We start from the raw sequence: 27,511 nt of genomic DNA, 5'->3' as shown, positions 1-27,511 counted from the left end.
TTAATGGTGCATTCAGGTGGATCTCGGTAAACTTATGGTGCTTTCAATTGCACTTCGTTAGTTTGAAAAACTCTGTTGTTTTTAAAGTACCCTTCTGCCATCTATTGACTCTTATCGTAGCGCTGCCGTCACTGCTGAAAAAAAAGGTTTCAATCGAATTGAATTGTGGATTTGGAGAATCGAGACACCCCTAGTAGTAATAACTCCAAACACCATTTCATAAAACATATACTTTTATTCTTCTTGGTGCAAGTAAGCCATTGCACTAGTCACTTCATTTTCATTCCATTGTCATTCCACAATAAAATTCATTCACAATAAACATCACTGTCAACAAAACCACAACAAGCAACCAAACAGCCATCTTCAGAGGTTATGGTATGCATGAAGCCACAAGCTCAACTCCTCACACAGGAGTAGACACACTAGCTTATTATACTTATACTTATCAGGTCTTAAGGGCTTTTCACACGGGGAGAGACACTTCGCCTGCGTAGTCGCGTGGATCCGTGGGGTCTCACTGCGCTCCCCATAGTACGTGTCCATATACGCGTTGTTTTCACGGATGGGATCGCCCCGCTACCCAACATCGCACGCTAGTGAACTCACCACCAGTTTCTCTTCACTGACCACTGACAAGCAAAGAAAACAGTCTACACCCTCCTACAACCGCGATGGCTGCAGCTGATTGGACGAACCCGTCACGTGGGGCTGGCTGCTCCCGAATTTTAAAACCGACCATAATGTGACCTGTTTGGAATACAAAGTGACGGAATCGTATTTTACGAAAATAGTTCACCGAAACGTGTTTCTGAAAACATTTTAAGCGAGAAACAGGCCATGCAGTTGCTGAATCCGTCTTCATTTCAGATCAACACAGGTCAGTTTAAAAGATTTTCGTCAGATTTTGAGAGGCGTCGAGCCGAGCCGGCTGCTCCTCATTTGCATAAAGTTGGCTGGATTACACTTTATGAAAATGAGTAGCGGGCGACTCGATGCCCCGCTTGTCCAAAGTCCCTGTGATGCTACCAGAATGAATTGCATGTCTTCTCCCATAGAAATGAATTGGAAGCGGGGAAATGACGCTGACAATGGACAACACCTTCAGGTGAACATACAGGCGAACAACGCTCCGCGAGTAAACGCTGGTGGCGATCAATGTGTGACCATGGGGATTCTGTGCACTAGTGTTTCCCTGTCGTACAACTGAATGAGATTAGCTGACTGTGTTATCATATATCCCTAACCACAGGTTGATTTATAACAAATAGTGGCAATCCTAGTCTTTCCTAACCACGGACTGTTATTGTAGGTAGCTAAAGTTAGCTTTGCTAAATTAGCAGTCATAATTACGAACGTTACCTGATAAATCCAGTCTTGTTCCGATGCTCTGACAAGCAAAACCCCCGCTGTCTATGTCCTGATAACTGTTTAGAAAACAGTTTTATATTTTAGTGAACTCACAAACAGAAGAATCAGTCTCTCGTTCATTGATTTGGGCTGTGCGTCACTCCCGTAGGGAAAAGTTCAACACAGTTCAACTGCGTCGCCTGTCAGATTGTCCTGACCCCTCCTACCTGCCCGCACGCATCTCATTTCAAATGAATTACAAGGCGGGACAATCGCGCCCCGTGTGAAAAGGCCTTCACACTGTAGCCAGTTCTAGAAATGGAGGTCAGATGAACATAATATAGTTTATATCTGAAGAGAAAGCACATGTTATGAATCTTATTATATTTCTCATATACTAATCTGAGATCTTTACAGATGTTTGCATTTGTAAGACTCTATACGTTGATATACTTCAAAAGAGAGCTGAGTTAATCTTGTGTCAAGCTATTCCCTTCTTTTGTAACACAATCATTTAAATTCAATGGTCCACTTACTAGCTTTTCAGAGCTTTCAACCGTATCTCTTCGGCGAATGGAGCTGTCCACTGACTCTTGGTCGATGACACTGACCACTTCATCATGTGACCAATGTTTCTGTGTGTGTGACCGGGTGTCACCTGACTACACCTGAGCTCCACTCCCTGCAGAAGTCTTTGAGATGCGGTTGAAAGTTCGGAAAGTTACAAAGTTACCTTTGAGCTAAGATAATTTTGTTACACACTGTTTCCATGCTCGTTCCCTTCATAATGATAAGTTTCCACACACTTTCACTGCACTAATGGAAATACATGAAAAGTTCTCACAGAGGACTAAATTACAATCTATGATTAAGTGCCATATAGATAATGTCTTCACAAAAAAATAAATCAATCAAACACAAATGTCTGAAGCAGATGTGAATGTAAAGCCGATGCAGACAGGGTAACATGTGGAGCTCCCAATGGTCTTCAACCAGCCATTCTCCTTTCCTTACCCCTTCTGGACTGTGGGTCAACTAGTCTCTTTGACTCAAGCACACTTGGTCCACCTGGGAACACGTTGCAGACCGGACAAGTTCACCCTCCTTCTCTGCTCTCACTCAGGCCGGTCGTCCTGGTAACCAGGTCAGGTCGGTTTTATCCAGCAGCCTGGTGGCTGGTGTTTGGGCTCCAGAGAGATAGGGCTGTGCCCTGCTCCCTTGATCTGTGCCCAGGATGGTACAGTGTCTGGGGAACCGTGGTGGTCTATGCTCCCCCTGTCAGTCTCCTCTCCAGCCGGTCCAGCTTGGCCAGATTCTCCTTCAGAAGTTTGGAGCTGGGGCTCAGAAGCAGGGCTCGCTGGTAGTACATCCTGGCTGCTGCATAGTCTCCCTACACACACACACACACACACACACACACACACACACACACACACATTACAAACAATATATGTGTGCAACACTGAATACGTTTACGTGCACATAACATTCCGGTTTTTGCTCTTATTCCGAAAAAAGACGACTGACAAAGCTGACACAGTGTCCCTCTTTTATTCCTTCAACCAGCTTCTTGAAAACGTCAGCGTAGCGATGTGTGCGCATATCCAAAAACCTGTTCATATAAAAGTCTTTGATAATGTTTAAAAGTAGCTGTGTTTCTCCTTCTTATTAGATCTGCAGCCTTGCAAAAACCATGGCAACGCACAAAGCTGACTATGCTCCGGCATGCAAATATATGCTGTGGGAAAAATCTATAAAACTCTTGAAGAGGTGCATGAAGACCTAGTAAAACATGTCCCATCTGATTTTTGGCTAATAACAATATGGACGACAGTCAGTGAAATGATTTGATCTACTATAGAAACTTGGTGTTAATCTTTTCTTTTCCCTTACTGCGATACATATGAACTATTTTTGTCGTATCCCTATTTATTCAAATACCAGCAAGAATACGGGGTAAATATTGGAAATATAATCGATGCAAGATCTGGCAAGGCTAGAGTTACATGGATTATAGTCTAAATCCTCGACGTTCCACTTCCGGGATTGCTCAGGTGCCGCAGGAAATTCTGCCTGATGCATGTATTTTCGCCGATGTCCGTCCCCTTCCTCTTTCTTTGTGTTGGCGTTCTAACCTCTGGTGGATTTGTGAGGACTATGGTTAACTGCTCCTCAGATCTCTGCAGGGTAAATCCAGACAGCTAGCTAGACTATCTGTCCAATCTGAGTTTTCTGTTGCACGACTATATTACAGCGGCTCCGTGCGGAGTTTAGCGCCGCCCATGACGACTGTGATTAGTTTAAAGAAATACCAATAAACAAGATCACGTTTTTCTCCCATCCCAAAATGCTGTGTGGACTAGTCAGACCCTCCTCTGCTCCGCAGCGTGTGGATGGTCTGGCAAAAGCAAGATTACACGGATTATGGACAAGGAACGGGAAATGAGTCCCTATATTAAGTGTTGTTTATCCCCTTATGGTGTATTTGTCAGTGTTATTTTTATGTTGTGTCATGGTAATGTCAGCGGAACAGAGTAAATTGTTTAAAATGAGCATAGGAATCATTTGTAAAATGAGTTATGTGAAAAATAGGACTGCCTATTGAGACTATATCATGAAATGTCAATAAAATACGTTTTAAAATACTTTCACATTTGAAATGTTCGGCATGTGGTATTGCTATAATAACAAAAATCCCATTTAATGAAGATGAATCCTTCAAATGAAAACAGAGGGGTTTTTTCTGGCTACGATAATAGTGCCTCAAGAGATTTTGATTGCAAAAACTACCCAATTAAACCGCTAAAAGTAATTTCTGACAAAGAAGGGAGATACATAATAGTGTCAGGACTTCTTTGTAATAAAAGAATTGTAGCAGCTCGGCCCAGTGTTGACCGGTCCAAGCAGCCTTTACCAACTGATGGCGCGCTTGGCCTTGGTGTTTGAGGAATTTCAGACAACATGTACAATAAACATTTGGAGATGTATTAATGAGGATGTGCATGAATATACATTTTACTCTAAGGTTCATAATTCATATTCTAGGATTAACTTTTTAATTATTGTCTACCCTGATGGTGGGAAATGTGATACATTCTAAAATCCATAATATAGTTATATCAACCCATTCCCCGATCTCTGAAGTAAATCAAACCAAACAATTGACACTAAATAACTCACTCCTGTGAGATGAAAAATTTCACTTTAAATATGGAGTCAGTATTATCAATACATACAGTATAGAAAACATTTAAGGCCACATGTAGGGGATGGATAATTAGTTAGCTAACTGCTAAAAGAAGGTGAAGAATAGGAGTAAACACTTAACACTCTAAAAGAAGATCTTAACAAGCTGGAAAAGAGACGTGAGGGAACCAGAATATCACATATTAAGGGACTCTGTTACTTTGCAGAGCACAATTGCAAGCAACAAACCACATTTGCATTGTTTATACTTAAAAGAAGAAGAAAAAATGGCAATGAGGCTAAAACAAATAGAATCCAAATATTTAACATTCCACCATTAATCCAAATATGACAATATTCTGAATTTGATACAGGTCATGTAAACAGCATATTCTGTTTTCAGAATGAGGCCTTTTTCCGAATATAGCATTTTCCGATTAAGATATGTGGGATATTCCGGTATTATTCTGGTTTTAGAAGCATTCTTTGGACATGTATACAGCACATTCGGAATATGCGTCTCAATTAGGGTTTTTAATGCAGTTTGCAACCGTTTATGGCCTGTTTACGACTTACAGTCAGCTCTGTGTGTCGCTAACCAACCAGCCAACAGTTCCAGTGAGTCCGGCTGCGGTAGAGATTCATGCTCAAAAGAAAAGAAACTCAGCTACTTTTAAACATTATCAAAGACTTGGATATCAACAGGTTTTTGGATATGCGCACACATCGCTATGCCAACCTTTTCAAGAAGCTGGTTGAAGGAATGAATGAGGGACGTTGTGTTCACACGGTCCAACAAATCCACCACCAAGGGAAAATTTTGAAAAAAATCCTATTTTTCACGGCTGCATGTAAACGGGAATATTAATGGACCATTCATTTTCATTAGCCATGTAAACAGCTTAGAGGAATATTGTCTTTTTTGGAATAAGGACAAAAACCAGAATATTATGTGCATGTAAATGTAGTCAGTGTAATGGACAACCTATACAAGATCGAAAACAAATAATGAGAGTTTTAAAACTTACTTACATAAGAAATGACATGAATCATAGAGTCATTTTAATTTTAATGAAGCTCACAACTTTTTTGGTGGTATATGCTTACCCTTGGTTGAAGATGCGAATAGAAATAAACTGGAGGAATATATTACAGATACAGAGGTAAAAACCACTATAAGGTGTAAGACACGGTAAGACACCTGGAGAAGATGGATCGGAGTATGGAGTTCTATAATGTGTTTTCAGGATGTTTTAACTCCTTTTCTTACAATGTTATATAATTATATTATAATGTCTCAAGCAATGCCTGTCAGCATTCAAACAGCTGTAACCTCAACAATACCAAAGCCTGGCAAAGATCATATGCACATGAGTCATTTTAGGCCCCTCAGTCTGCTTAATAATAGTCTCGCATTTCCAGATCTTCCTCCACAGCACCGCAGAGGAGGGTCTGTCTAGTGCTCACAGCATTCCAGGTTTGGAGAAAACCGTGCTCTGGTTTATTGGCATTTCTTTAAACCAATCACAATCGTCTTGGGCGGTGCTAAGCTCCAGACAGAGCCACGGTGCCTCTGCTAAATAGTCTCAGGAAGGAACTTGTTTTGGTGGAACATGTGGACGTTCAAAAGTAGTTTTAGTCGTGCAACAGAAGAAGACAGTCTAGCTAGCAGCTGTCTGGATTTACCCTGCAGAGATCTGAGGAGCAGTTAACCATGGTCCTCAGAAATCCACTAGAGGTTAGAACGCCAACACAGAGAAAGAGGAAGGGGACGGACATCCAACCGAAATGAGGGACACTCGGCGGAATTTCCGGAGGCACTGGAACAATCCCGGAAGTGGAACGACAATGAATTGCAATGATATCTTAAGTAAGTATATTTATATATTTTATTCTGTAACCTCTGACGTAGCAGACATACTGATGTGTCCTTGTGCTGTGTTTTGTAATTTGTAATTAAAATGTAAATAAAAAAGAAAAGAAATGAATTGACGTTTGCTACCTTAATGTGCTGAATCCCTCCCATGTTCATCCAGGCCTGGGATTGGTCAGGTTTGAGTTCGACAGCCAGCTTGTAGCTCTAGCGGGGAGAGAACAAAAAGACTGGTCAGTGTCATATTGGATGAGACGGTCACATCCTTCCACTCAAGGAACAGCAACAGGTTGGAAGTGTCTGAAGCTAGATCTAGGCCCAGTTCAGAACTGAAATTCAAATCTCTCACACGTGGTCGGATTCCAAATGAGAAGGTAAGCTGAGAGCAAGGTTATTATAGTTTTGCATTTTTCATTAGTTTTTAATTTCGTTTTGACTTTTGTTTTAGTAGTTTTAGTTTTAATTAGTTTTTAAAGCGGGTTTGCTAGTTTAGTTTTTATATTCTTTGAAAATGCTTAGTTTTAGTTTAATTAGGGCCCGATCAGTGAAACTGCAAGGACCCTATTGTTTTTGTGAGGATTGGTTTTCCGAGTACGTCGTCGCATTTTTGAGGGGGTTAGAATGCACGAAAACTCACAAAAATGCACACGTCACAACTGGTGAAAATTGCAAAGATTTAAAAAAATTACACATATCCACCACTAGGTGGCGTTATAGCAGAAAAACCGCGTTTGGCCCTATGCACATCGCACATTCAAAAAACATATATCTTCGCGTTCCCTGGATCCAGCTGAATCTCCTGAAATAGGCCACGCCCATTTCCGCCTAGTCTTTTAGGCGTGAAAAATTGTGATTTACCGAAAACCTACTTTGCCAAACTCCTCCTAGACCGTGTGACCAATCTGCACGAAACTTGGCAGGTAGCATCTCCAGACCGACCTGACAAAATGTTATCCAAAGAATTTTTATAGGATAAAAATTGCGCATATTACGCACAAACAAATTTGTATAGCTAAGTATGAAAACACCAACTTTGCCATATCTCGACCAAAATAAATGCTATCAACGCAAAACTTAAGATTCTTGTTTGCCATGACCCTCTGGAGGTGCCCCACACATTCTACGAAAATTGGCCACTAGGGAGCGCTACAAGTACATAAAGTTTATATCTCATGAACGGCTCATCCGATTTTTACAAAATTTGATCGGTACCATCTAGGGCCACTCCTGAGGCCACCCCTACAGTGGGATACTGATTGATCAAAGTGGGCGTGGCCTATGGGACCCACATTTGGATTCCCACTTACACTAATGTGAACAACTGTAAATGTACAGGGTAGATGTACAATGGATCTTGGACATCACCTACCAAAAATTACTCACTAGGTGGTGCTATAATGACGTCAAACGTGTTTTTGCCTATAACTCCCAGATTACACATCACACATTAGATTCCTTGAATTAAGCTGAATCATATTATATAGGCCCCGCCCATTTCCACTAAGAAGTTTTTTCGCAATATCGCGCAATGGGCAAAACCAACTTTTTCGAACTCGTCCTAGGCTATGTGAACGATCTGCATGAAACCTGGTACATAGCATGTCCAGATGGACCTGACCAAATAGTTGTTTTGGCCAATAACTCAATGCATTTAAATGGGAAATTTGCAATTGCAATATCTCTGCCAGAGTAAAGGCTATCAACACGAAACTTGTGATGCTTGTTCAGCATGCCACTCTGAGGCTCTGTACCAAATGTGGTAAAGATCGGCCGTTAGGTGGTGCTATAGTCAACATAGACCAGTCTGGGCCCTTTTACCCCTTCTGAGGTCGAGCATATAGGTCATATACGACGCCAAACGTCACTTCTGATTCATAACTTAATAACTTTATCATTATAACTAGTAGAATAATAATACATCAAAAGTTATTTGATGACTAATATTAACCTCAACCTGCAAAGTAAGTTGTAACTAAAGCTGTCAAATAAATTCCACTCACCACTAAAACAAATAGACAATAAACTAACACATGAATTAAGCGGACCTGGGCTGCTAGCAAAAGACTCAGTCTACATGTAGCAAATGTTGTTACTGGGTGAGCTAGAGGTTGCCCCGGACTTGAAAATATTTTGTAATATGTTATTTATATTAGTAGTGTACAGTTTGTAATATTTGTTTCAATAAATGTTTTCACTGGGGTTTTTGGGGGGCGTTATCTTGACAGAATATGTGTATATTTGTCATTTAGAATGTTGTGTGAGTTAAATACAGACAGGTGTAGGGAATAATTTATTAAGTATAAGAGATGTTTTTTTGTTTGAAGTTAACATTTTATTGTGTGTTAGGAAGTATTTACCACAGAAACTAAGTGCTCTATCTTTTCACCTTGAAATATATACAGTGTCTCTACTACAAGAGTCAGATATACAGTATGTATAATAAATGTAGTGTACTGTATATAGTATAGTGGGCATTTGGTGCAACGGTGTTGATGAAAATCTTCTTTAATCATACAGAAATCTTAAACAAAACCTGGCTCTATGTGGGTGACTATAAGTTTGGACTGGATTGCTGAGAGAACCTGATAAATATGATAACCTGATGTTGTTTAAATATGTCATTAGTTACTTAGCTGTTTTAAATTAAGTGGTTAAGTAGTGTATTGTTTACTTACTGTATATTGCATACATGTTTGTCAAAGTTATGAATTAGAAAACAAAAATATATTGTAATATGTAATATATATAAAATAGACAAGAATATCAGTAACTGTATTTGTTTCCAACCACGCAGTTATGCTGCTGCAGCTGATATTGAGAGATATTTAAACAGCACAACTAAAAACTATAGTTATAAACATTATAGAGAAAACAGGGAAGGGAAATTAAATGTTGATTAAGTAATATGTATCAAGATGTCTTTCTGTAGTCCTTCTTCAGAACAGTGAGTTTCACCTGCAGACCTACATTAATGTGAAAGTGGAATCCAAAGGCGAAATCCATAGTAGTTTGGCTGTGAGGCAATAGGAAGTATCACAATGTGTGAGCTATATTTTTTTAAGTAAATTCCCATCGCATATTTCTCATTTACATTCATTAAGTTATAGGTTAGGGACTGTTCGTTATTTATTTAAGGGGCCACCGGAGAAGTTCTAGGACCTTTAGCCAAAAAAGACATGACCCTCCCCTCACCAGTAAAAAAATTTCTATGACCCTCCAAAACAATTTGGAAAAAAAGGCATGACCCTCCCCCAGCAATTTATCGATACCTTCTGTACTGGTTTGCGCTTGGCAAATATACAGATTCCCATTGTTTTTTTAACAGCCATGATAAACGTGACTAAACCTCTGCATTCTCATCTTATACATCCCACTCCTCTGTTATGGTGTGGTGGCCATTTCAGTAGATTTACTCACTAACATTGTTATGGTGTGGGGGCCATTTCAGTAGATTTACTCACTAACATTGTTATGGTGTGGGGGCCATTTCAGTAGATTTACTCACTAACATTGTTGTGGAAACACAATAAGCATGGAAACTAAATGCACACTTCCTGCATTACTGCATTACTTCAAATACTAAGTTACTCCTCTAGTAAACTAGTATTCACTTGAAATAAAACAATAAAATATTGAGCCCATTCAGCAAGGCACTCTGGGTAACATTCAACACACAAACTGGTTGCTATGGACTCGTCACTAGGCTTCATCCACTTCGCCGTTTAAACAAAGAGGAATAAACGTATAAAAGTCCAAATCTACACAAAACCCGCAATCAATTAGTAAGCTGACATCAAATGTGGCATTTAGGAAACCTTTATTGCAACCTTGGCACGGTAAGATGTCTAGACATAGTGCAACAGTAACTTTCGTTTTTTACATCCTGCTGCTCCCATTGTCAGCCAGGTAATATTTTTTTTACTAAAGCAGTATATGAAATCAGATGTATTACCTACCACCGTTTAGTTGTTTTGTGTTGTTTAAGATATTTATAAATATCTGATCATTTTTTAAACAATGCAATTATCCGTTTCAGCCACCAGGGGGCAGCTCCACCTGCCCCCCAGCAAACTCATGGGTCAGACCCATCTGGTAGCGAAGGAGAGCCGAGACTAAGAGCTACATGGAAAAACATGCACCAAACAAGCTACTTTGAAATGTTGCTGTTTCATGAATACAAAAGTTGGGTGACCCCCCCGGACTGAAAAATGTTGGATGACCCTCCCCTCAGCAAAGAATAAAAAGACATGACCCTCCCCTATTTTCCTCCGGTGGTCCATTCCATAAATACCGAACGGTCCCTTAAACTGCATCTATGTTGATTATAGTTGCTACTAATGTACACCTCCAGTTGGAAAGAGCTTATTCTCCTATTAATAACAGGACAAATGTGTCTCTGAGTCTGAGTGCCGCGCAAATGCACGGCTGCAAAGATTTGGCGTCCGCCAGTACCCGGACCTGCAAGAGGCGAGGGCCCGTTCATCGCTGCTTGCAGCTTTAATTTTTATTAGTTTTAGTCTTTTTTGTCATATGGCTTATTTGTCAGGGGCAAGATTCAGAAAGGTCAGAAAAAGTATTACAATTTCTTTTTAGAAATACGTATTCACAATGTATTCAAGACCAGTACATATAATGTACATATGGTCATAAATATGTAAAGAGCCTACACAAGACGCTGCCGTAAGTGCAAAATGTGTAAGTGACATGTGCCAGGAAAAAACTTACAGCATATAGCAATAGACTAAAGAAGACATACATGAACAGCATGTATTCAACCCATTCGTGAGCCACACATGATATGTGTTTTGAACTTTGGTTCGAGTAAAGTGGCGAACTTTTTGAAGTCAATCGTGTCAAACAGTTGTGTAGACATCCCAGTATCAATACACATATTAACCAACGCTTCCTCCCGCTTGTGGTGTTCTTGCGTATTACTGTAACGATCAATCGTTTTCAAATCGATAATTGAGATTTAAAAGAATGCGATTAGCTAATCGTGATTAATCGTTAATCAAACGTGCAAAAATTAAGTAGAATGTTTGGTGTAACATTTGGTTTGAAAAAAATCACCAGAAACTTGGGTGTTTTATTTTGAAATTAGTTTTATTTTGCAAAGTATCCGGCGGCGCTGTGGTATTCCTGTAAGTGATTACCTACCTGGCTTGACACATTCCCCCGCGGCTTGCGGAGATGCTCAAATGATTGCAGCGCATACCGCTGGCAACAAAACAACGTGCTGCAGAGGCCAAGAGCCTGGGCGTTCATCTAACTATCTGTGTTCCCTATTTCATCATGTGCATGTGTCCACCTTAAAGGTCAGTCTACCGTGAGCCTGTGCCTGAGTTATTGCTCGCTTTGGGTATACCCCCTTCACTTCAATCAGGTGGCAAGCCTGTCTCTTTAATCCCTCCTCCTGACAAAGCCCAGTCTGCTCTGATTGGCCAGAGGGCTTCCTGGAATCTGCGCTCCGTGTTTCACTAGTATCAGCTGGAGCTACTGCAACGGAGTATATAGCAGGACGTGAAAAATCACCAATAAAGGCTTTTAAACCAAATACTACACAACTGGACATGTCCCAGCAGTAATGTGACCCAAAATTGGGGAGAAATGACCAGGATTACAGCCATCTCGCGTTAGCATGCAGCTACCTAATATTTAGCAGTATGCTAACATTACATTGTAGTGGAACGAGGCAGCACTTTCTACCGTCAAAAATCACAGATTAGATCACAAATTGGCAGCGAAGATTACATATTACTGCTGTTAGTGTAACATAGTTGAATGGGTTCAGGTTAAATTCTACTAAATTGGCACAACTACGCCATCTACTGTTGAAAGCCGTACCTGCTTTGAGTAATTGTAGCGCAGCATTATGGGAAATTCCTCACAGCAACAGAGGATTTCCAACGAGGTAACATGTCTGTGAATGCTTGTGGACAATATAGCGTTAACTACTTGACAATAGGGCTGTAGCGATACACTAATCTCACGATACGATACGATACACGATATTCAGCTCACGATACAATATATATCACGATATTTAGCCAACGCTACGATTTGATATAATTCGATACACTTACATTATTTTCTGAAAGATTTAAAGGGGACAGTGATTTTGGTGACATCTTGTGAGTGTTCCATTTACTTGGATTTAATTAATTGAACTGAAAACTAAAAACATCAATTACACAATCTATGTCTCTGACTGGACAGACTACAGCTTGCAAATGCTGGACAAAGTGAATCAAAGATGTGTTGAGAAAATGAGTTCTATTTATTGAAAGCTTACAAGCCTTTGAAAAGTAAATAAAGTGCAGTATTGCAATTAACAATGGAGAGTTAAAAAGTGCAGCAAGTGGCCTGTTCTAAACAGTTTCTTTGACAGCTTTTGTAGCTTGACACTGAACATATGAGGTAGCCAGTCTAGCCACCAGGTAAGTAAACATAGTACCATGGCTTCTCCTCAGAACACACCGAAGAAACGCTGACTTGAGCGTACACTCTGCACGTGCGCGAAACGTAATAAGTCTCCATAGCAGCAGGCGACGCTGCTCTGTATTGTTTCCATTAACAGTCTGATTGTTTCCCAGAAAATGAAAACCGGCAGCTGATTGGACAAACGCGTCACGTGGTTCTTTTTTCTCCGGAAATTCACAGCCAGACTGTCATGGCGGCTTGTTCAGAATACGATCTCATATTGTCCTAAAATAGTTCACCGAAACGTGTTTCTGAAAACATTTTAAGCGAGAAATAGGCCGTGCAGTTGCTGAATCTGTCTTCATTTCAGATCGACAAAGGTCAGTTTAAAAGATTTTCGTCAGATTTTGAGAGGCTCATCCGCTCGCCATTTCCGGGTGAGTCCCGACTGCCCTGCAACGCGAACGGGGGTAAACACGGGGGATTTGAATGGGACTTATATATCGATACTCGCGGCTTAAAAATCGATACTTTCTTGGGAAAAAAAATATCGATTTATATCACAGAATCGATAAAATTGCTCCGCCTTACTTGAAAAGCACTTAAAAGTTGACCCAGTTTGTTTGGTTAGATATAATAATTGTCTGAAGTTAATTTGGCAATGGTTGTATTTAGTTACCAGCCGTTTTATTCATGTTTTACCACTCGAAAAATATTTTCTGCATGCTAACTAACACCTACATGTGCCGTCTTTCCAGACTCCTCTGAGAGGAGCATTCACACACTGTTGTCTTCCATTGTAAATGCAGTTACGTTGCAGTATGTTGTATGTTGCTGTAGTCGGTGGTGAAATATTTTGTACTGTACGGTTCACTGAGATATTTACTGTTGTTTTATACTGTGGGAAAAGTCCAGCACATAATTATTACTATTAACTGTTAAAATACTGAAAAGGATATAAAAAAAAGGGAACAGTCCAGTATGAAGAAGCCATATTGCAATTTTGTTTATATATTGACTCCTTGTTAATTTGCAAGAGAACAGCTTCAATTTTGTTTATTTATTTCAATTACATTTATTATTCATGTTTATTGCTTTGCTTAAGTAAGTGTCAAAGTTTTGCACAGAGAAAATTAGGTTGTAGAGATGGGAAATTCCTCACAGCAACAGAGGATTTCCAACGAGACAGAGCATGCTAGCTGTTGTCCTCTGAGAGGAGCATTCACACACTGTTGTCTTTCATTGTAAATGCAGAGGCTGAATAAACTGGCTGTTACCAACCCGATTGGCTCCGAGTGATTCAAGAGACATCTCACATAGGTCACATTAGCATGTAGCTAAAATAGTTAGCATTGGACACTAATAGAATATAGCAGCACTTTCTACAGTCTAGAATCACAGATAAAGGCTTTTTAACCAAAATACTACATAACCGGTAATGTTTCAGGAGTAATGTGACCCAGAATTGGGGAGAATTTAAAAACACTGGCAGCCTAGATTACATTTTACTGCTGTTAGCATGTAGCATGTGACTGTGGTCCTGGAGACACCTAGTGTAGCAGGAACGATCACAGAAACAGGTTTGGCCAAAGCCCGTCTATGGAAAGCCGTTCCACTCCCTATTCAGCCCCATTGTACCTACTTTGGTTGCAGTTCCACCAGAGTTCCACTGGGGGTGATCACGGTCCAGTGCAAAATGAATGGGACTCTATGGAGCTAGACGGCTACATTTGTCTCTTTCGCCTGATCTCAGATTTGATTGTAGTTTTTGCAAGTTCAACATGGATTATAGGTCAAAAGTTGAATGAACGAGTACTTGTGTCCTTTCGATTTCTTACAGGTTGAGTCGTTGTTGCCCATAACACGCTAGCATTCTGCTAATGAATGCTGATTGGTCAGTGAAGGACTGATTACGATCGGAGGTCCCGCTTGACGGCATCCAAAGCAGAACCAGAATGTCAGAGTGAATATTTCGGCGACATTAGCAAACCTCTTTCTAGCACGTATATTAACAGGGAGAGACTAACCTGTCAGCTGTGTTGTATTAACAGGGAGAGTCTAACCTGTCAGCTGTGTTGTATTAACAGGGAGAGTCTAACCTGTCAGCTGTGTTGTATTAACAGAGTCTAACCTGTCAGCCGTGTTGTATTAACGAGAGAGTCTAACCTGTCAGCCGTGTTGTATTAACAGGGAGAGTCTAACCTGTCAGCTGTGTTGTATTAACAGAGAGAGCCTAACCTGTCAGCTGTGTTGTATTAACAGGGAGAGTCTAACCTGTCAGCTGTGTTGTATTAACAGGGAGAGTCTAACCTGTCAGCTGTGTTGTATTAACAGAGAGAGTCTAACCTGTCAGCTGTGTGGTATTAACAGAGAGAGTCTAACCTGTCAGCTGTGTTGTATTAACAGAGAGAGACTAACCTGTCAGCTGTGTTGTATTAACAGGGAGAGTCTAACCTGTCAGCTGTGTTGTATTAACAGAGAGAGTCTAACCTGTCAGCCGTGTGGTATTAACAGAGAGAGTCTAACCTGTCAGCTGTGTTGTATTAACAGAGAGTCTAACCTGTCAGCTGTGTTGTATTAACAGGGAGAGTCTAACCTGTCAGCCGTGTGGTATTAACAGAGAGAGTCTAACCTGTCAGCTGTGTTGTATTAACAGAGAGAGTCTAACCTGTCAGCTGTGTTGTATTAACAGGGAGAGTCTAACCTGTCAGCTGTGTTGTATTAACAGAGAGAGTCTAACCTGTCAGCCGTGTTGTATTAACAGGGCGAGGCTAACCTGTCAGCTGTGTTGTCGATGCCTCGAGAGAAAAAAGAGCTTGCCGTAAAGCAGTATCTCTGGCCGTATATGTGTATGACGTCATTGACATTTTAAAAGGCTTTTTAGAACAAAAAAGCGAATTTAAAAATAATCTAACACACAGCAGTGTGTATTTTCTTAGCCTCCCGTTTCAAATGCAACATTCAAATTACTAGACAAAAAATTATATCCTGAGAAAAGTGGATTTTGAGGGGTATAGCTCCATAGAGTCCCATTCATTCTGCACTGGCCTGTGAGCGCCCCCTATATGGAACTCTGGTGGAACTGCAACCAGTTCAGAAGCCGGAAGTAACGAGGGAGTGGAACTTCTTCCCATGTTAGAAATTCTTTGGTTTGGCTTTGCCAGGTGTGAATATTTCACAGTTGACATCAAATTAAGGCTGAGTTTGAAGATGGACGAGCAGAAATAGGGGGGTACACCCCCGGTTTGATCACATCACAAGTTGGTCTCTAGTTTTCTTTGATTTTTGCTTTGCTGTGGATTTTCGGCCTTTCATCACACCTCTTTAAATCGAGCCTGAATGCTTAAATTCTATTTTCAAGGCCATAATATCACTAAGAAACAACCTAAAATGTTTATGAAAATAAAGCAATGGAAACATTTTGCAGTATATAAAACCCTCACTATTTGCGCCTCCTTTATTTATGCTTCTTGTCTGCAGGGATTAGGGCAGGGCTGTGAATGGTTGAATCCGAAGCCAGACTTTCTGCTCTGACACACTTGAGACAAAAACCAGACAGACCTAAAATAACCAGTTTTAAACTGCACTTCAAACAGTTTCTCAGGCTGCTTGCCTTGTGTTTGTTTTGCTCCTTCAGAGACTGTGATAATGCCAGAGGAATAACACATCACACCATTATCTGTATCAACTAATGAAGCAGTTTCCCCTGCACAAACCCTGCTCTCTTTAAAGCTGCAGTGACCTGAGATGGCCTCCTTGGCTCTTGCTATCTTGTTTCCACTACACTACATCATCACGGCGAAAAGTCCTCGGTAGCTGTGACAGAACTGCAGGCACGCTCATTTTAGTCGGCATATGTTGGCATATTCCCCCACATTCACACCACCACACTCACTACACGGCAGGCCGAGGCATTCCTGCCTAATGGTCACGGTAATGATCTGGATCTGCTATATGGTTGTTACGTTGTTAGACCTGTGTTAGCAGCCTTTTTTTTATTTTCAATCTTCTCAGTCAATTTATATTTTCAGTTTACATTTACACACAGTTCAAAATGCACTCTAAAGTTTCTATAAATATTTATCAGTTACTTTTTTTAAATTCACATCCACCACTCTTCACATCAACATAAATTAGATCCACCGCAGAGTACTTAAAAAAAAAGTCAAAAGAAAAAGGTTTGCCTGTTATTCCCATTATTTACTTACAAGCAATGTAGCATTTACAAGGCTATGTTTTTTTTGTTTTTGTCGCCCACATGAGGAATTCTAAGTAATGACAACAATTCTGTCTTGCATCTACATGATACAAGCTTTCCGTGATCATGCTTGATGATGCCTGCGGCCCTTTGCTGCATGTCATTTGCCCTCTCTCTCCACTTTCATTTCTCAATCTGTCCTATAAAAATAAAGTCCTGAAATGCCTGAATCAGTAACAGATCAGTAAGATTCTTTTTTTAAACATAAAAACATCTGCGAAATTGCGTTCTCTAAAGCCACCAGACTCCATATAAATAAACTGTAATTTTAGCATCGTAAAACACACTTCATTCAAAGTCGACAGAAACAAAATAAAACTATGAAAAGACATTTTGGGTTGTCTTTCACTTTTCCAACCATCACAACTATAGTTTTGGTTGAAATACACATAGTTTACAGATTTACATGTGAAAATATGTTGGCTCTAGGCTCTGGATGGCATTGCCCTGGCCTCCAGCACTACTGTAAAAAATCTAGGAGTTATTTTTGATCAGGATATATCCTAACGCCCACTTAAAACAAACCTCAAGAACAGCCTTTTTTCACCTTTGTAACATTGCCAAAATTCAGCACATCCTGTCTCAAAACGATGCAGAAAAACTAGTCCATGCATTTGTTACTTCCAGGCTGGACTACTGTAATTCCTTACTATCAGGTTGCTCAAATAAGTCCCTTAAGACTCTCCAGCTGATCCAGAATGCTGCGGCGCGTGTTCTGACAAGAACCTCAATCTCTCCACCCAATTGGTTAAAGCTTCAACAGGAAGATTGCCATCCCTACTCTATAGGTGCCATACTCCTAGCCCCCACTCCAATCCCTAAATCGATGTACAATCACAACCCTGTCATATTTGACTTAATACGTACATGGAAACAAATTAAATCTCATTTTGGTCTTAAACCTCTATCACTTGCCTTGCTGATTGATAAAAAACCCACATTTATCCCGTCCAGTCTAGACAAAACCTTCTCCACCTGGAGCAATCTGGCAGTTCATACTATCCACGATTTATACATTAAGGATGCATTTTCCACTTTTCCATAATTACAACGTAAGTTTAACCCCCCAAACAACAATTTTTTCGGATATTTACAGATCAAAGACTATGTATGGAAATATCTTCCGGGATTTGAGACCCAGGAGCTTTCAACCCTGGACAGGTGCCTGTCTTTGTCGCCATTTAACAATAATTTTATCTCCTGTATATATAACTCTTTGCTGTCCATAACCCTTCCATCTTCTGAAAGTTTTAAACTTAAATGGGAAAATGAAATGGGTATTCAAATACCAGACAATATTTGGGAAGAGAGTCTTAAACATAAATGTATGCCATAAAATAATGCCAGACACTGCCTTATACAGTTTAAGATGTCGCACAGGCTTCACTTTCCTAAGGTGAAAATACACAGCATCTATCAAAATGTATCACCCATGTGTGATAAATGTCAGACCTCAGAAGCAACAATCTTTCACAGTTTTGTATCATGTCCCAAAATAACTCCCTTCTGGACTCATATCTTTAAAACCTTCATCACCTTCAAATCAGAAATTATCAACACTCCATTAGAACCAGAGCCTACTGATTGTCCTTGGAACGTCTGAAACGTTAAGAAAACTTACCAAGTTCCAACAACAATTCCTTTCCTATTGTCTCATCACAGCAAAAAAATAGATTTTGATGTTATGGAAAGGGACAATGGTTCCTACATACAAGATGTGGCTCCAAGACCTGACCGGTACATTACATCTGGAAAGCATAAGATATGTAATGAAAGACAATTTAGCACATTACATTAAAACTTGGCAGCCCATGGTTTCTTACCTGTCACAATGAAAGTTATAGAATACATATACACACACTGTATTACTATATCTCTTGAGCAGGTTAGATGAGTAGAAGTAGTAGATTGAGGAATGGGTAGGATATGGGGGAATGGGACTCTCTTTTATGCACTCTTACCTTTTTTTTCTTTTCTTTTTTCTTTATCCTCATTTCTTTATTATTTATTCTTTGGTTTCGCACTGTGTGCTTAATTCTATTTTTCTGTACTGAATATTTTATGTATACAGATTAATAGTTCTAAAAAAAAGCTAAAAAAGCTCTAAACGGTCAAGCACCATCATATCTTGAAGAGCTGATAATACCTTATTGTCCCACTAGAGCACTGCACTCCCAGAATGCAGAGTTACTTGTGGTTCCTAGAGTCTCTAAAAGTAGAATGGGAGCCAGAGCCTTCAGCTATCAGGCTCCTCTCCTGTGGAACCAGCTCCCAGTCTGGGTTCGGGAGGCAGACACCATCACCACATTTAAGAGTAAACTTAAAACTTTCCTCTTTGATAAAGCTTATAGTTAGGGAGTGAGGAGTTGCAGCGTTCGCCTAGACCGGTGGGGGAGGGTGTATAGCTAAAGACACGGCACCCCTTCTCTTCTCTGCTTCTCTTCATAGTCGTCAGATTCATCTACCAACCCTTATAGAACTGGCTCAGGTTTGCCTTGCACCAGCTCTTAATTATGCTGTTATAGTTTTAGACTGCTGGGGGACTTCCTTTGACACACTGAGCTCCTCTCTCCTCTCTCTTTCCATCTGTGTGCATCCATGTCCCAGAAATGCTTGTTACTAACTTAGCTCTGGGAAACTTATTCCCCCGGAGTCCTTGTCTTTTCTCGCCCCGCAGTTTTCCTTTGGATTAGGGTGGCACCTAAATCATGGTTGCAGCTGCCGCCGCGGTCCTGCTCCGCGCCCTGCTACGTCCTGCTACACCCTGCTACGGTGTGCAGTGCCCTGCTATGCCCTGCTATGCCCTGCTATACCTTGCTACACCCTGAAGTGCCCTGCAGTGGCCTGCTATGCCATGAACTACTACGACTACTATTTCTAGTCATAGTTCCATTATCTTTGATTGCGACTATTATTGCCACTGTTCATCACACCCCCAACCGGCACCGTCAGACACCGCCTACCAAGAGCCTGGGTCAGTCCCTAAAGCTCCCTGCCCTAAAAGGGAGTTTTTCCTCGACCACTGTTGCACAAAATGCTTGCTCTTGTGAAGGTACTGGAATTGTTGGGTCTTTGTGAAATGAGAGAGTGTGGTCTAGACCTCCTCTATCTGTAAAGTGTCTCGAGATAACTCTTGTTATGATTTTGATACTGTAAATAAAATTGAATTGAATTGAAATTTAGCGCTAGTGACCTCAGAGCTGTTTCTGGTTAAACAGAAAGGTCTCAAAGAGGTTTTAAAGGTCTATCTCTGAAGGGATCCTTTCCATAATGTTGTCAAACACTGTTTTGCCGCTGCCGACTGCAGCCATCTTTCTTAATACTGGACGAATGAATCAAGGTTTACGGTAGTTACCCTTCAAAGGGCAGTTCTGTTGTTACAATTAATGGATTTGCAAGGATGCAATTAGTAGACTGTAATGTTCCTCAAATTATTCCTCAAATATTTTCAATATATTGTTTTTCACCGTTTGAGGTTTGACTGGTGCTCTCGTCATCTCATTGTAGCGCATCACCAGCTGTTTATCTCCATGAACCATCTCCTGATAATTGCATTCAGAAGTGGATATAAAAAAAGTGCTACATTGGGATGGAGACCTGGCTGCACACGCACGCACACACACACACACACACACACACACACACACACACACACACACACACACACACACACAATATACTGTATAGATAATGCATTTAAATCTATCTTAATGTTCTATCTTATTGTAGTATTAATGGTCATTTTATTGTTTATTGTGTTTGTTTATTGTGTTCTGTCGAATATTTGGACAAATGGTGCGCCACCTGCGGGCTAGTTCAGGCCCTGTATCTCACGTAAACATATCTGCAGGGAGTGATGAGATCGGAGTCTGGCCGCCAAACACTATGTTCTGCCATTATTATAAACATTTCAAACATGAGTTGTCTGACTGAAATTGTATTTTGATGCTGTAACAAAATTGCTATCGAAACTTGTATGCCAATAAAGCCCCTTGAATTAAATTGAGAGAGAAAGGGAGAAGAAGAAGAAAAAGAAGAAGAAGAAGAAGAAGAAGAAGAAAAAAGAAGAGGAGGAGGAAGAAGAGAGAGCAGTACCTCGAAGGCTCGGTCCAGCTGGTTCATCTCTCTGAGCTGGTTTCCTTTGGAGAAGTACAGCTCTGCTCTCACTGTCAGATCACTGGGACTCTGCTGCAGGGCTCTGTCCAGAGCATCCAGCGCCTGGCACCAACACACACAGTCAAATACAAACAAACACACGCATTATTAATTAACATACCCACAAAAAAATTCCCCCTCTCTTAGAGTTGAGCGTCTTTCCGTTTGAGCGTACTTATTGGTGTGATTGTCGAGAGTCGCTGCAGGTTTCGAGCAGTAATCACAGCAGGCCCTACAAAAAGCTACTTTGAACCATTAAGGCCTCTGAAGGAGGCAGGGATGGAGGGAAGAGAAGTAGAAGCAGATGACGCAGAGAAGAGGAAGTCTAACTGATTTACAGCAGAGCTAGCCGGACAGAAAGGGGAGAAGATGTATGATAGAGTATGATAATTTTTTCCTGTCTCTCTGAGAGGGCGCAGCATCAGCTTTATCACCGCCTCTCACTGACAGTGAGAAGAGAGAGAGAATTAAAGGATTTGATTTGTGCTTTTTATTTGGTGGGACTCTAGCAGACTCCATGTTTCAATTCTGCTCTTGGCTGCAGGTACTCTCACGGGGGGGAGAACATTTCAAACATGACACATTGTGTACACTGAATGTACAAATAGTGTCTGTTTCCAGGTGAATACAAGTTCAAGTACAACTATTACAAAGGAGAAGATTGAACAGAGCAAGTGAGTTGCAAGAATAGTTTTGGAAAGTTTGATTATATTGCCATGAGTGAGATGAAACCGATATCTCATATCTGAGTGCAACACATTGTAATGAACGGGTTCGTATGATATTGTATGAAAACCTATGCATTACAATTAGTAGATATTCTACCAAATTACGGTGACTGTCGGCTGGTCATGTGACGATAACATGGTAACATGACAGTTAAGTGTAGTAGTCTTTACAGCAGGGGCGTTTCTAGGACTTGAGGACGTCCGGGGCTCAGCCCAGACCCATTGAAACAAACTGAATGTAATGCCAATGTCAACACACGTATATGCATAATCTACTCCTCTCTCCTCATTTGTGTCTTTTGTTGAAGTAACCTCTTTAAATATGCATGTGGCACTTATTCATGTGAATGATACATGCACCATTGTCTGCTGTGCAGTACGTGACTGCTCTGCTGATACGGTAGATCTCAGACCTTCTGACAGACACAGAGCCCCGTTTGAGATTCTGGTCTCTGAATGAGACAAAGTTCAGGGAAGCAGCTGAACACGGCTTCACATCAGAGGTGGAAAACCGAAACTACGGCACAAATACACGGAGCACAAACGCGAAACATCTGCCGCAGCATGTCCACAGCAGAGTGCGTCCATTATGATTACCTGAAGCTGCTCTATTTTTACAGAGAGAGCGGACACAAAGCGACACACAGGTCTACTTCAGAGCTCTGTGTGTTTAAGGCCTGAAACCTAGACTGTAAATGTCACGTCATATGAAGTTCAAACAAGTAATGTTGCGCTCCTAAACTTTGTGTTGCCTACATTTAAAATTACATTCAGGGCTACCATCAAAACATTCGGGGCTGAAGCCCTGGAAAAATGACCTGGCGACGCCGATGCTCTACAGTTAAATTTACGTACAGGGTTGGGTACATGTCTCGCAGCCAATTTGAAAGATTTTTGTTCACATTAGAAACCAATGAATGGGAAAATAGGGTTCAGGTTGAAAAAACCCGAAATCACCCTTTAACATAAGAAACACATGATCACTTTGTAAAATATAATGTATTGTTATAGATACATCAATCCAGATGTAGATAAAGTACCTCAAACAGTACAATAAACAGTTACACTGACAGGGCCATTTTTATAATTACAGTATTACTTTTGAATACTTACTTGTAACAGAGTATTTCTAAAGTATTGTATTTCTACATGTATTTGAATACTTCTTCCACCCACTGGTCACGGTAATGACACATGACGTTACACTTCTTGTGATCGGATCCGAGTGAACGCACACATATACACACATGGCTCTGTGTAGTATTGCATCTGTCACATACAGTACGAGGGCGTGCACTAATATTATTTAAATAACAGTGGCTAAGCTCAAAAACAAGAAAATACATCCTTACATTGTCTCAGTGACACACGTTTCATACTTAAAAACACAGAATTCATATTTACTGTGAGACAGTGAAAGTGTCAGACAGACAAGCACTGTGTGCTGATGATGGTGATAGAACAGAGTGGGAGGAAAAGGGCTGCTGGTCTGATGTGCAGCAGAGGTGATTAGTTTCCACGGTAACTGTTGGAGCGTAAAGCATCTCCTGCTGAGAGTTTATCATCCCTAACGGTGTTTTATCTTACCTCTGAGCACCAGACACCAAGGCCATGAGACACACACACGCACGCACGCACGCACGCACACACACACGCACGCTCGCACGCATGCACGCATGCACACACGCACACAGACACACACCTCTGTGTAGTTGCCATGCTTGCTGTAGATGGCAGACAGGAGGCGGTAACATTCAATACAGCTGCCTTCTCTGGATATGATGTCCAGGGTCATCTTCTCTGCCTCTTTGGTACGACCGGCCATGGCTAACACCTGAGCCTGGGACAGAAATAGCATGTGTGAATTTGTGTGTGTGTGTGTGTGTGTGTGGGGTGGTGTGTGTGTGTGTGTGTGTGTGTGTGTGTGCGTGTGTCTGTTCACCAGAGCCAGCCAGATGTCGGTGCTGTCTGGCTGCAGGGCAGCAGCCTCTTTGTACACCTGCAGGGCCTCCTCGTACCGGCCCGTGTTGTAGTACAGAGCTCCGAGCGGAGTTAGGATGTCCACCTTCCTCGTCACCTGCAGCGCCCTGCAGGAAAAGGTCAAAGGTCACAAAGGATGGCTTTCAACAATTGTTGTTCTCTTTAAAACAAGTGTTTTAGCTGCCACGTACAGTGATAAAACATCAAAATGTGTATGATATGATTAGTAGACTGTATTTCCCATAAACCCTGTTCTTGTTGCACCTTGCTGTAAGCAGTCCAGTGGCCTTCGGACCTCCTGACCTGTTGGCTCACAGTGGAAAATGTAGCACATCAGGCCTTTCTTATTTCGGAGAATTCCCAAAGATACACCTGTTATCTTCACTGTAATATATCATCACACTACAATGCTTCTGGTTGTTTTGATTTATATATATTTATTATTATTATTATTATTATAGGAGCCCTGCCACACAAAACCGTTTTTAGTTGTATTTTTTTGAAATATGTTAGATCCATATGTGTTTGTGTTATGTCGTGAATGTGAAATGAACTGCTACTTCCTCTGTCAGCTCTAGCCACTGAAAAGAAATAAGTGGAGAAATCAGGCCAATTACAAAAGCTGGTCAGTCTGACGTGGTGTTGCCTGAGCTCATCACCATTCACTATTCAAGGATGCTGATAGCCAGGCTCTCATTGGCTAGCTGTTAGCCAATCAGAGTCAAGCAGCTTAGCTTGTTGAATATTAATGAGAACTGGCACAAACCAAACTGAGTCTTCCTGAAGGCTTTCTATACCACGCAAGACCGGCTTGAAACAAGGTAACCAAGGCACTTTTTCCACAAAAAATGTTACAGAGTCCATGGTAGAACAAAGTAATTAAATACGTGTGGCAGGGCACCTTTAATAGATATCATCATATATTTATATTTAAAAAATGTGGTCAGATCATAGACCAAGAAAAATGGACGTAGCAGCAGTAACGTCACCCACTGGTTTGTGGACTACTGTTTTAAAGACTTGAGTTTGGCAATTTGGCTGTCGCCATCTTACTTTTTTGAAACCTGATGTAACGATTTTTGATGAGAGGGTTGAGTTGGGGAGGATGATGCGGCCAAGCCAGTGTTGTTATGGTTTCAATGCTGTGCTAAGCTAAAGGCTAAAGAGGGAAAGGTGCAGTTTTTCAACCCTTCTGAAGCGAGTCATCCAGTGGAGATTTACCGGCCGGTAAACACAGACCTCTGGGTACTGGAGACATTCATCAAGTTACCAGCTAATGCTAGCGCTAGCTAGCTTTGTTGGTAGAAGTCGACCAAAATGTTCCAATGAACTTTGATGAAGTGAAAACACACAGTGAGACAAAGTTTAAGATGAAAACACGGACAACACCCAAAAACCAGATCAGGTCTATTTTAATGTCCACAGTGTTAGCATGGTTAGCATTGCTAAGCTTTTCTGTCCTGATTGGAAGATCGGCTGTAGCCACGCCTCTAAAGCATCCCCTGCTTTATCGTCTATATTTAAAATAAATAGGACCATAATCTACACAAATCAACATCATGCTGTATTGAAGAAGACTTGAAGCTAGCGATTGAGAACATAAACTCATCATGAAAATGTTTTGTCATAGACCTCTATAGAAACAGACTTCTTTTTGGAGCCAGTCTCAGTGGAGTCGCCCCCTGCTGGAAATTAGATAGAATACAGCTTTAAGGCACTTCCGCATTGGCGAACTTTTACAGTCTATGCGTCAGATGTGTACATATAAGGAGCCAAAAGTCAACAGAAGCAGCGCTGTTGTACATTAAACATTAATTTAACCTTCAGACAATCCAGTTTGGTAACAACTATTATTAGATTGAAACTCTTAGACCAAAGTTCATCTTCCAGAAGGAATTATATCTTATTTTCAAAATGCTACAGAGACAGATCAGTGGCACCAGTAAATTATAGGGGCTCCTTGAGTTTTACCAAGCTAGGGTCGTCACATTTCCCAAAATGTGAAAGTGCATTTTTCAAGCAGGCATGAACAATCCAATACATCTCAATGGTTAATTTCACACTTTATTTGGTGACAAAGTGTCAGCTGCAGAGGCCTGGCTCACAACAGAACACAACTACAGACAAGAGACTGTGTTCAAAAGCACCCTTCGCCATTTTATTTGAATGTCTGAGTTCAGAGCAGTTTTCGGTGCCCTTAAACATTTCAACAAGGCAACAGAACATGGCCATTGGACACTGCTTTCTGCTAATTATTCCACATTGCAAAGCATTACATTTTACAGATGTGAAAACTACTGTGCGCATGCCACTGATGATGCATCACTGCAGAGGAAACTACTGAGTGTGTATTTAGTAGGTGGTAGTAAATACATGAATGAAGGGAGTCTAGTCTCTGTTTGTGGTCATTATAACTAAGTATTTTCTTGCCCGGAGTTAAATGAAAAGATCAATTTCAAGGACATCTCTGTGCGTTCAGTACAGAAGTAGGTTATAGACAAATGGAAACTGCATTTGAAAAGCAATAAAAAAGAGTGAGTTTTTAGTAGGGTTGGGTACTGAATTTGACTTTTTATGCACAGACTGAATGGCTTCTAAAGTATTGAGTATCGAAAAATGCCTCGTCACCCAAATTCAATACCTAAGGAGCAAATCTCATCAGCGTCAGTGAGCCAATCAGCATGCAGCATGCTTCTACCAAGATCTAATAATGTCTGTGATTGGCTGTCTCGTTACACGTCGTAAAAACTCTATGTTACACAGAGACGCTAACATAGTAGCTAAAAAATAAAAAAAGTGTGCTGTAATGTTGTAATTTCTTTTTGTCAAAATGGTTTTATAAAATTGGTATCGAAAAAGGTATCTTTTAGGAACTGGTGTCAAAGTCACAGTATTGGTATCGGTACCGATATTGAATATTTTTGAAAGATACCCAGCCCTAGTTATAATATGCTATATTCTGATTTACTAATTTCCCATACTGTTGGGGTGTAATTCATTGATGACCATTTTTTTAATTTGTTTTGGATTAAATAAAAACTTGTAATGTAATAACTGTTCTTCTGGGAGGTCAAAGGTGACGGTCAACTACACAGCAGTAAAGTAAAGTAGCCTTGCAGCTGATAAATATTTGTGCTCCAGGCCTCCCTGAGTAGAAATACAATGCTGCTGAAATATCATATTTTACTCACCTTTTGTACCAAGACTCAGCTTTTGTATTCTCGTTGGATGATCGGAGCAGGCGGCCCAAGTTCACCATGGCAACGTAGTGTGCTGGTTTGAGTCTAACAGCCTGCTGGTAGTGAGCGGCTGCTAGCTCCCCCTCTCCTGGGGAACACAAGAGCAAGGAAAAAGGAAAGGAAGTGGGAGGATGGAGGAAAGGAATGAAGGAATTAACAGTATAAGGCAGGAATTAAGAAGAAATAAGGAAAGAAATAAGAAACATGCAGGAGGGAAAGAGAAGAAGGGTAGAGTAAGTACAAGAAAAAACAAAGGATGTGAGCGAAGTGCAACAGGAGCTAGATACAAGGAATATCTATGTGACCAGATCTTTACAAATTG

At 40.8% G+C, this 27,511-nt stretch overlaps 1 protein-coding gene across 1 annotated transcript in view; it reads right to left on the bottom strand.

Moving 5' to 3' along the window:
• Positions 1-215: 215 nt before the first annotated feature.
• Positions 216-27,511, bottom strand: part of tmtc1 (transmembrane O-mannosyltransferase targeting cadherins 1) — a 172,616-nt gene continuing 145,320 nt past the window's right edge. The window contains exons 14-19 of the mRNA XM_078242700.1: positions 27,142-27,277; positions 23,913-24,057; positions 23,673-23,810; positions 21,183-21,305; positions 6,539-6,616; positions 216-2,740 (exon numbers count right to left, since the gene is read on the bottom strand). Coding sequence (XP_078098826.1) covers positions 2,615-2,740; positions 6,539-6,616; positions 21,183-21,305; positions 23,673-23,810; positions 23,913-24,057; positions 27,142-27,277 — 746 coding nt within the window. The 3' untranslated portion in view covers positions 216-2,614. The remainder of the gene's footprint in view (positions 2,741-6,538; positions 6,617-21,182; positions 21,306-23,672; positions 23,811-23,912; positions 24,058-27,141; positions 27,278-27,511) is intronic.

Source organism: Sander vitreus, chromosome 23 (assembly GCF_031162955.1).
Source record: "Sander vitreus isolate 19-12246 chromosome 23, sanVit1, whole genome shotgun sequence".
NCBI classification, from domain to species: Eukaryota; Metazoa; Chordata; class Actinopteri; order Perciformes; family Percidae; genus Sander; species Sander vitreus.
This window is presented reverse-complemented; position numbering and strand designations above follow the sequence as displayed.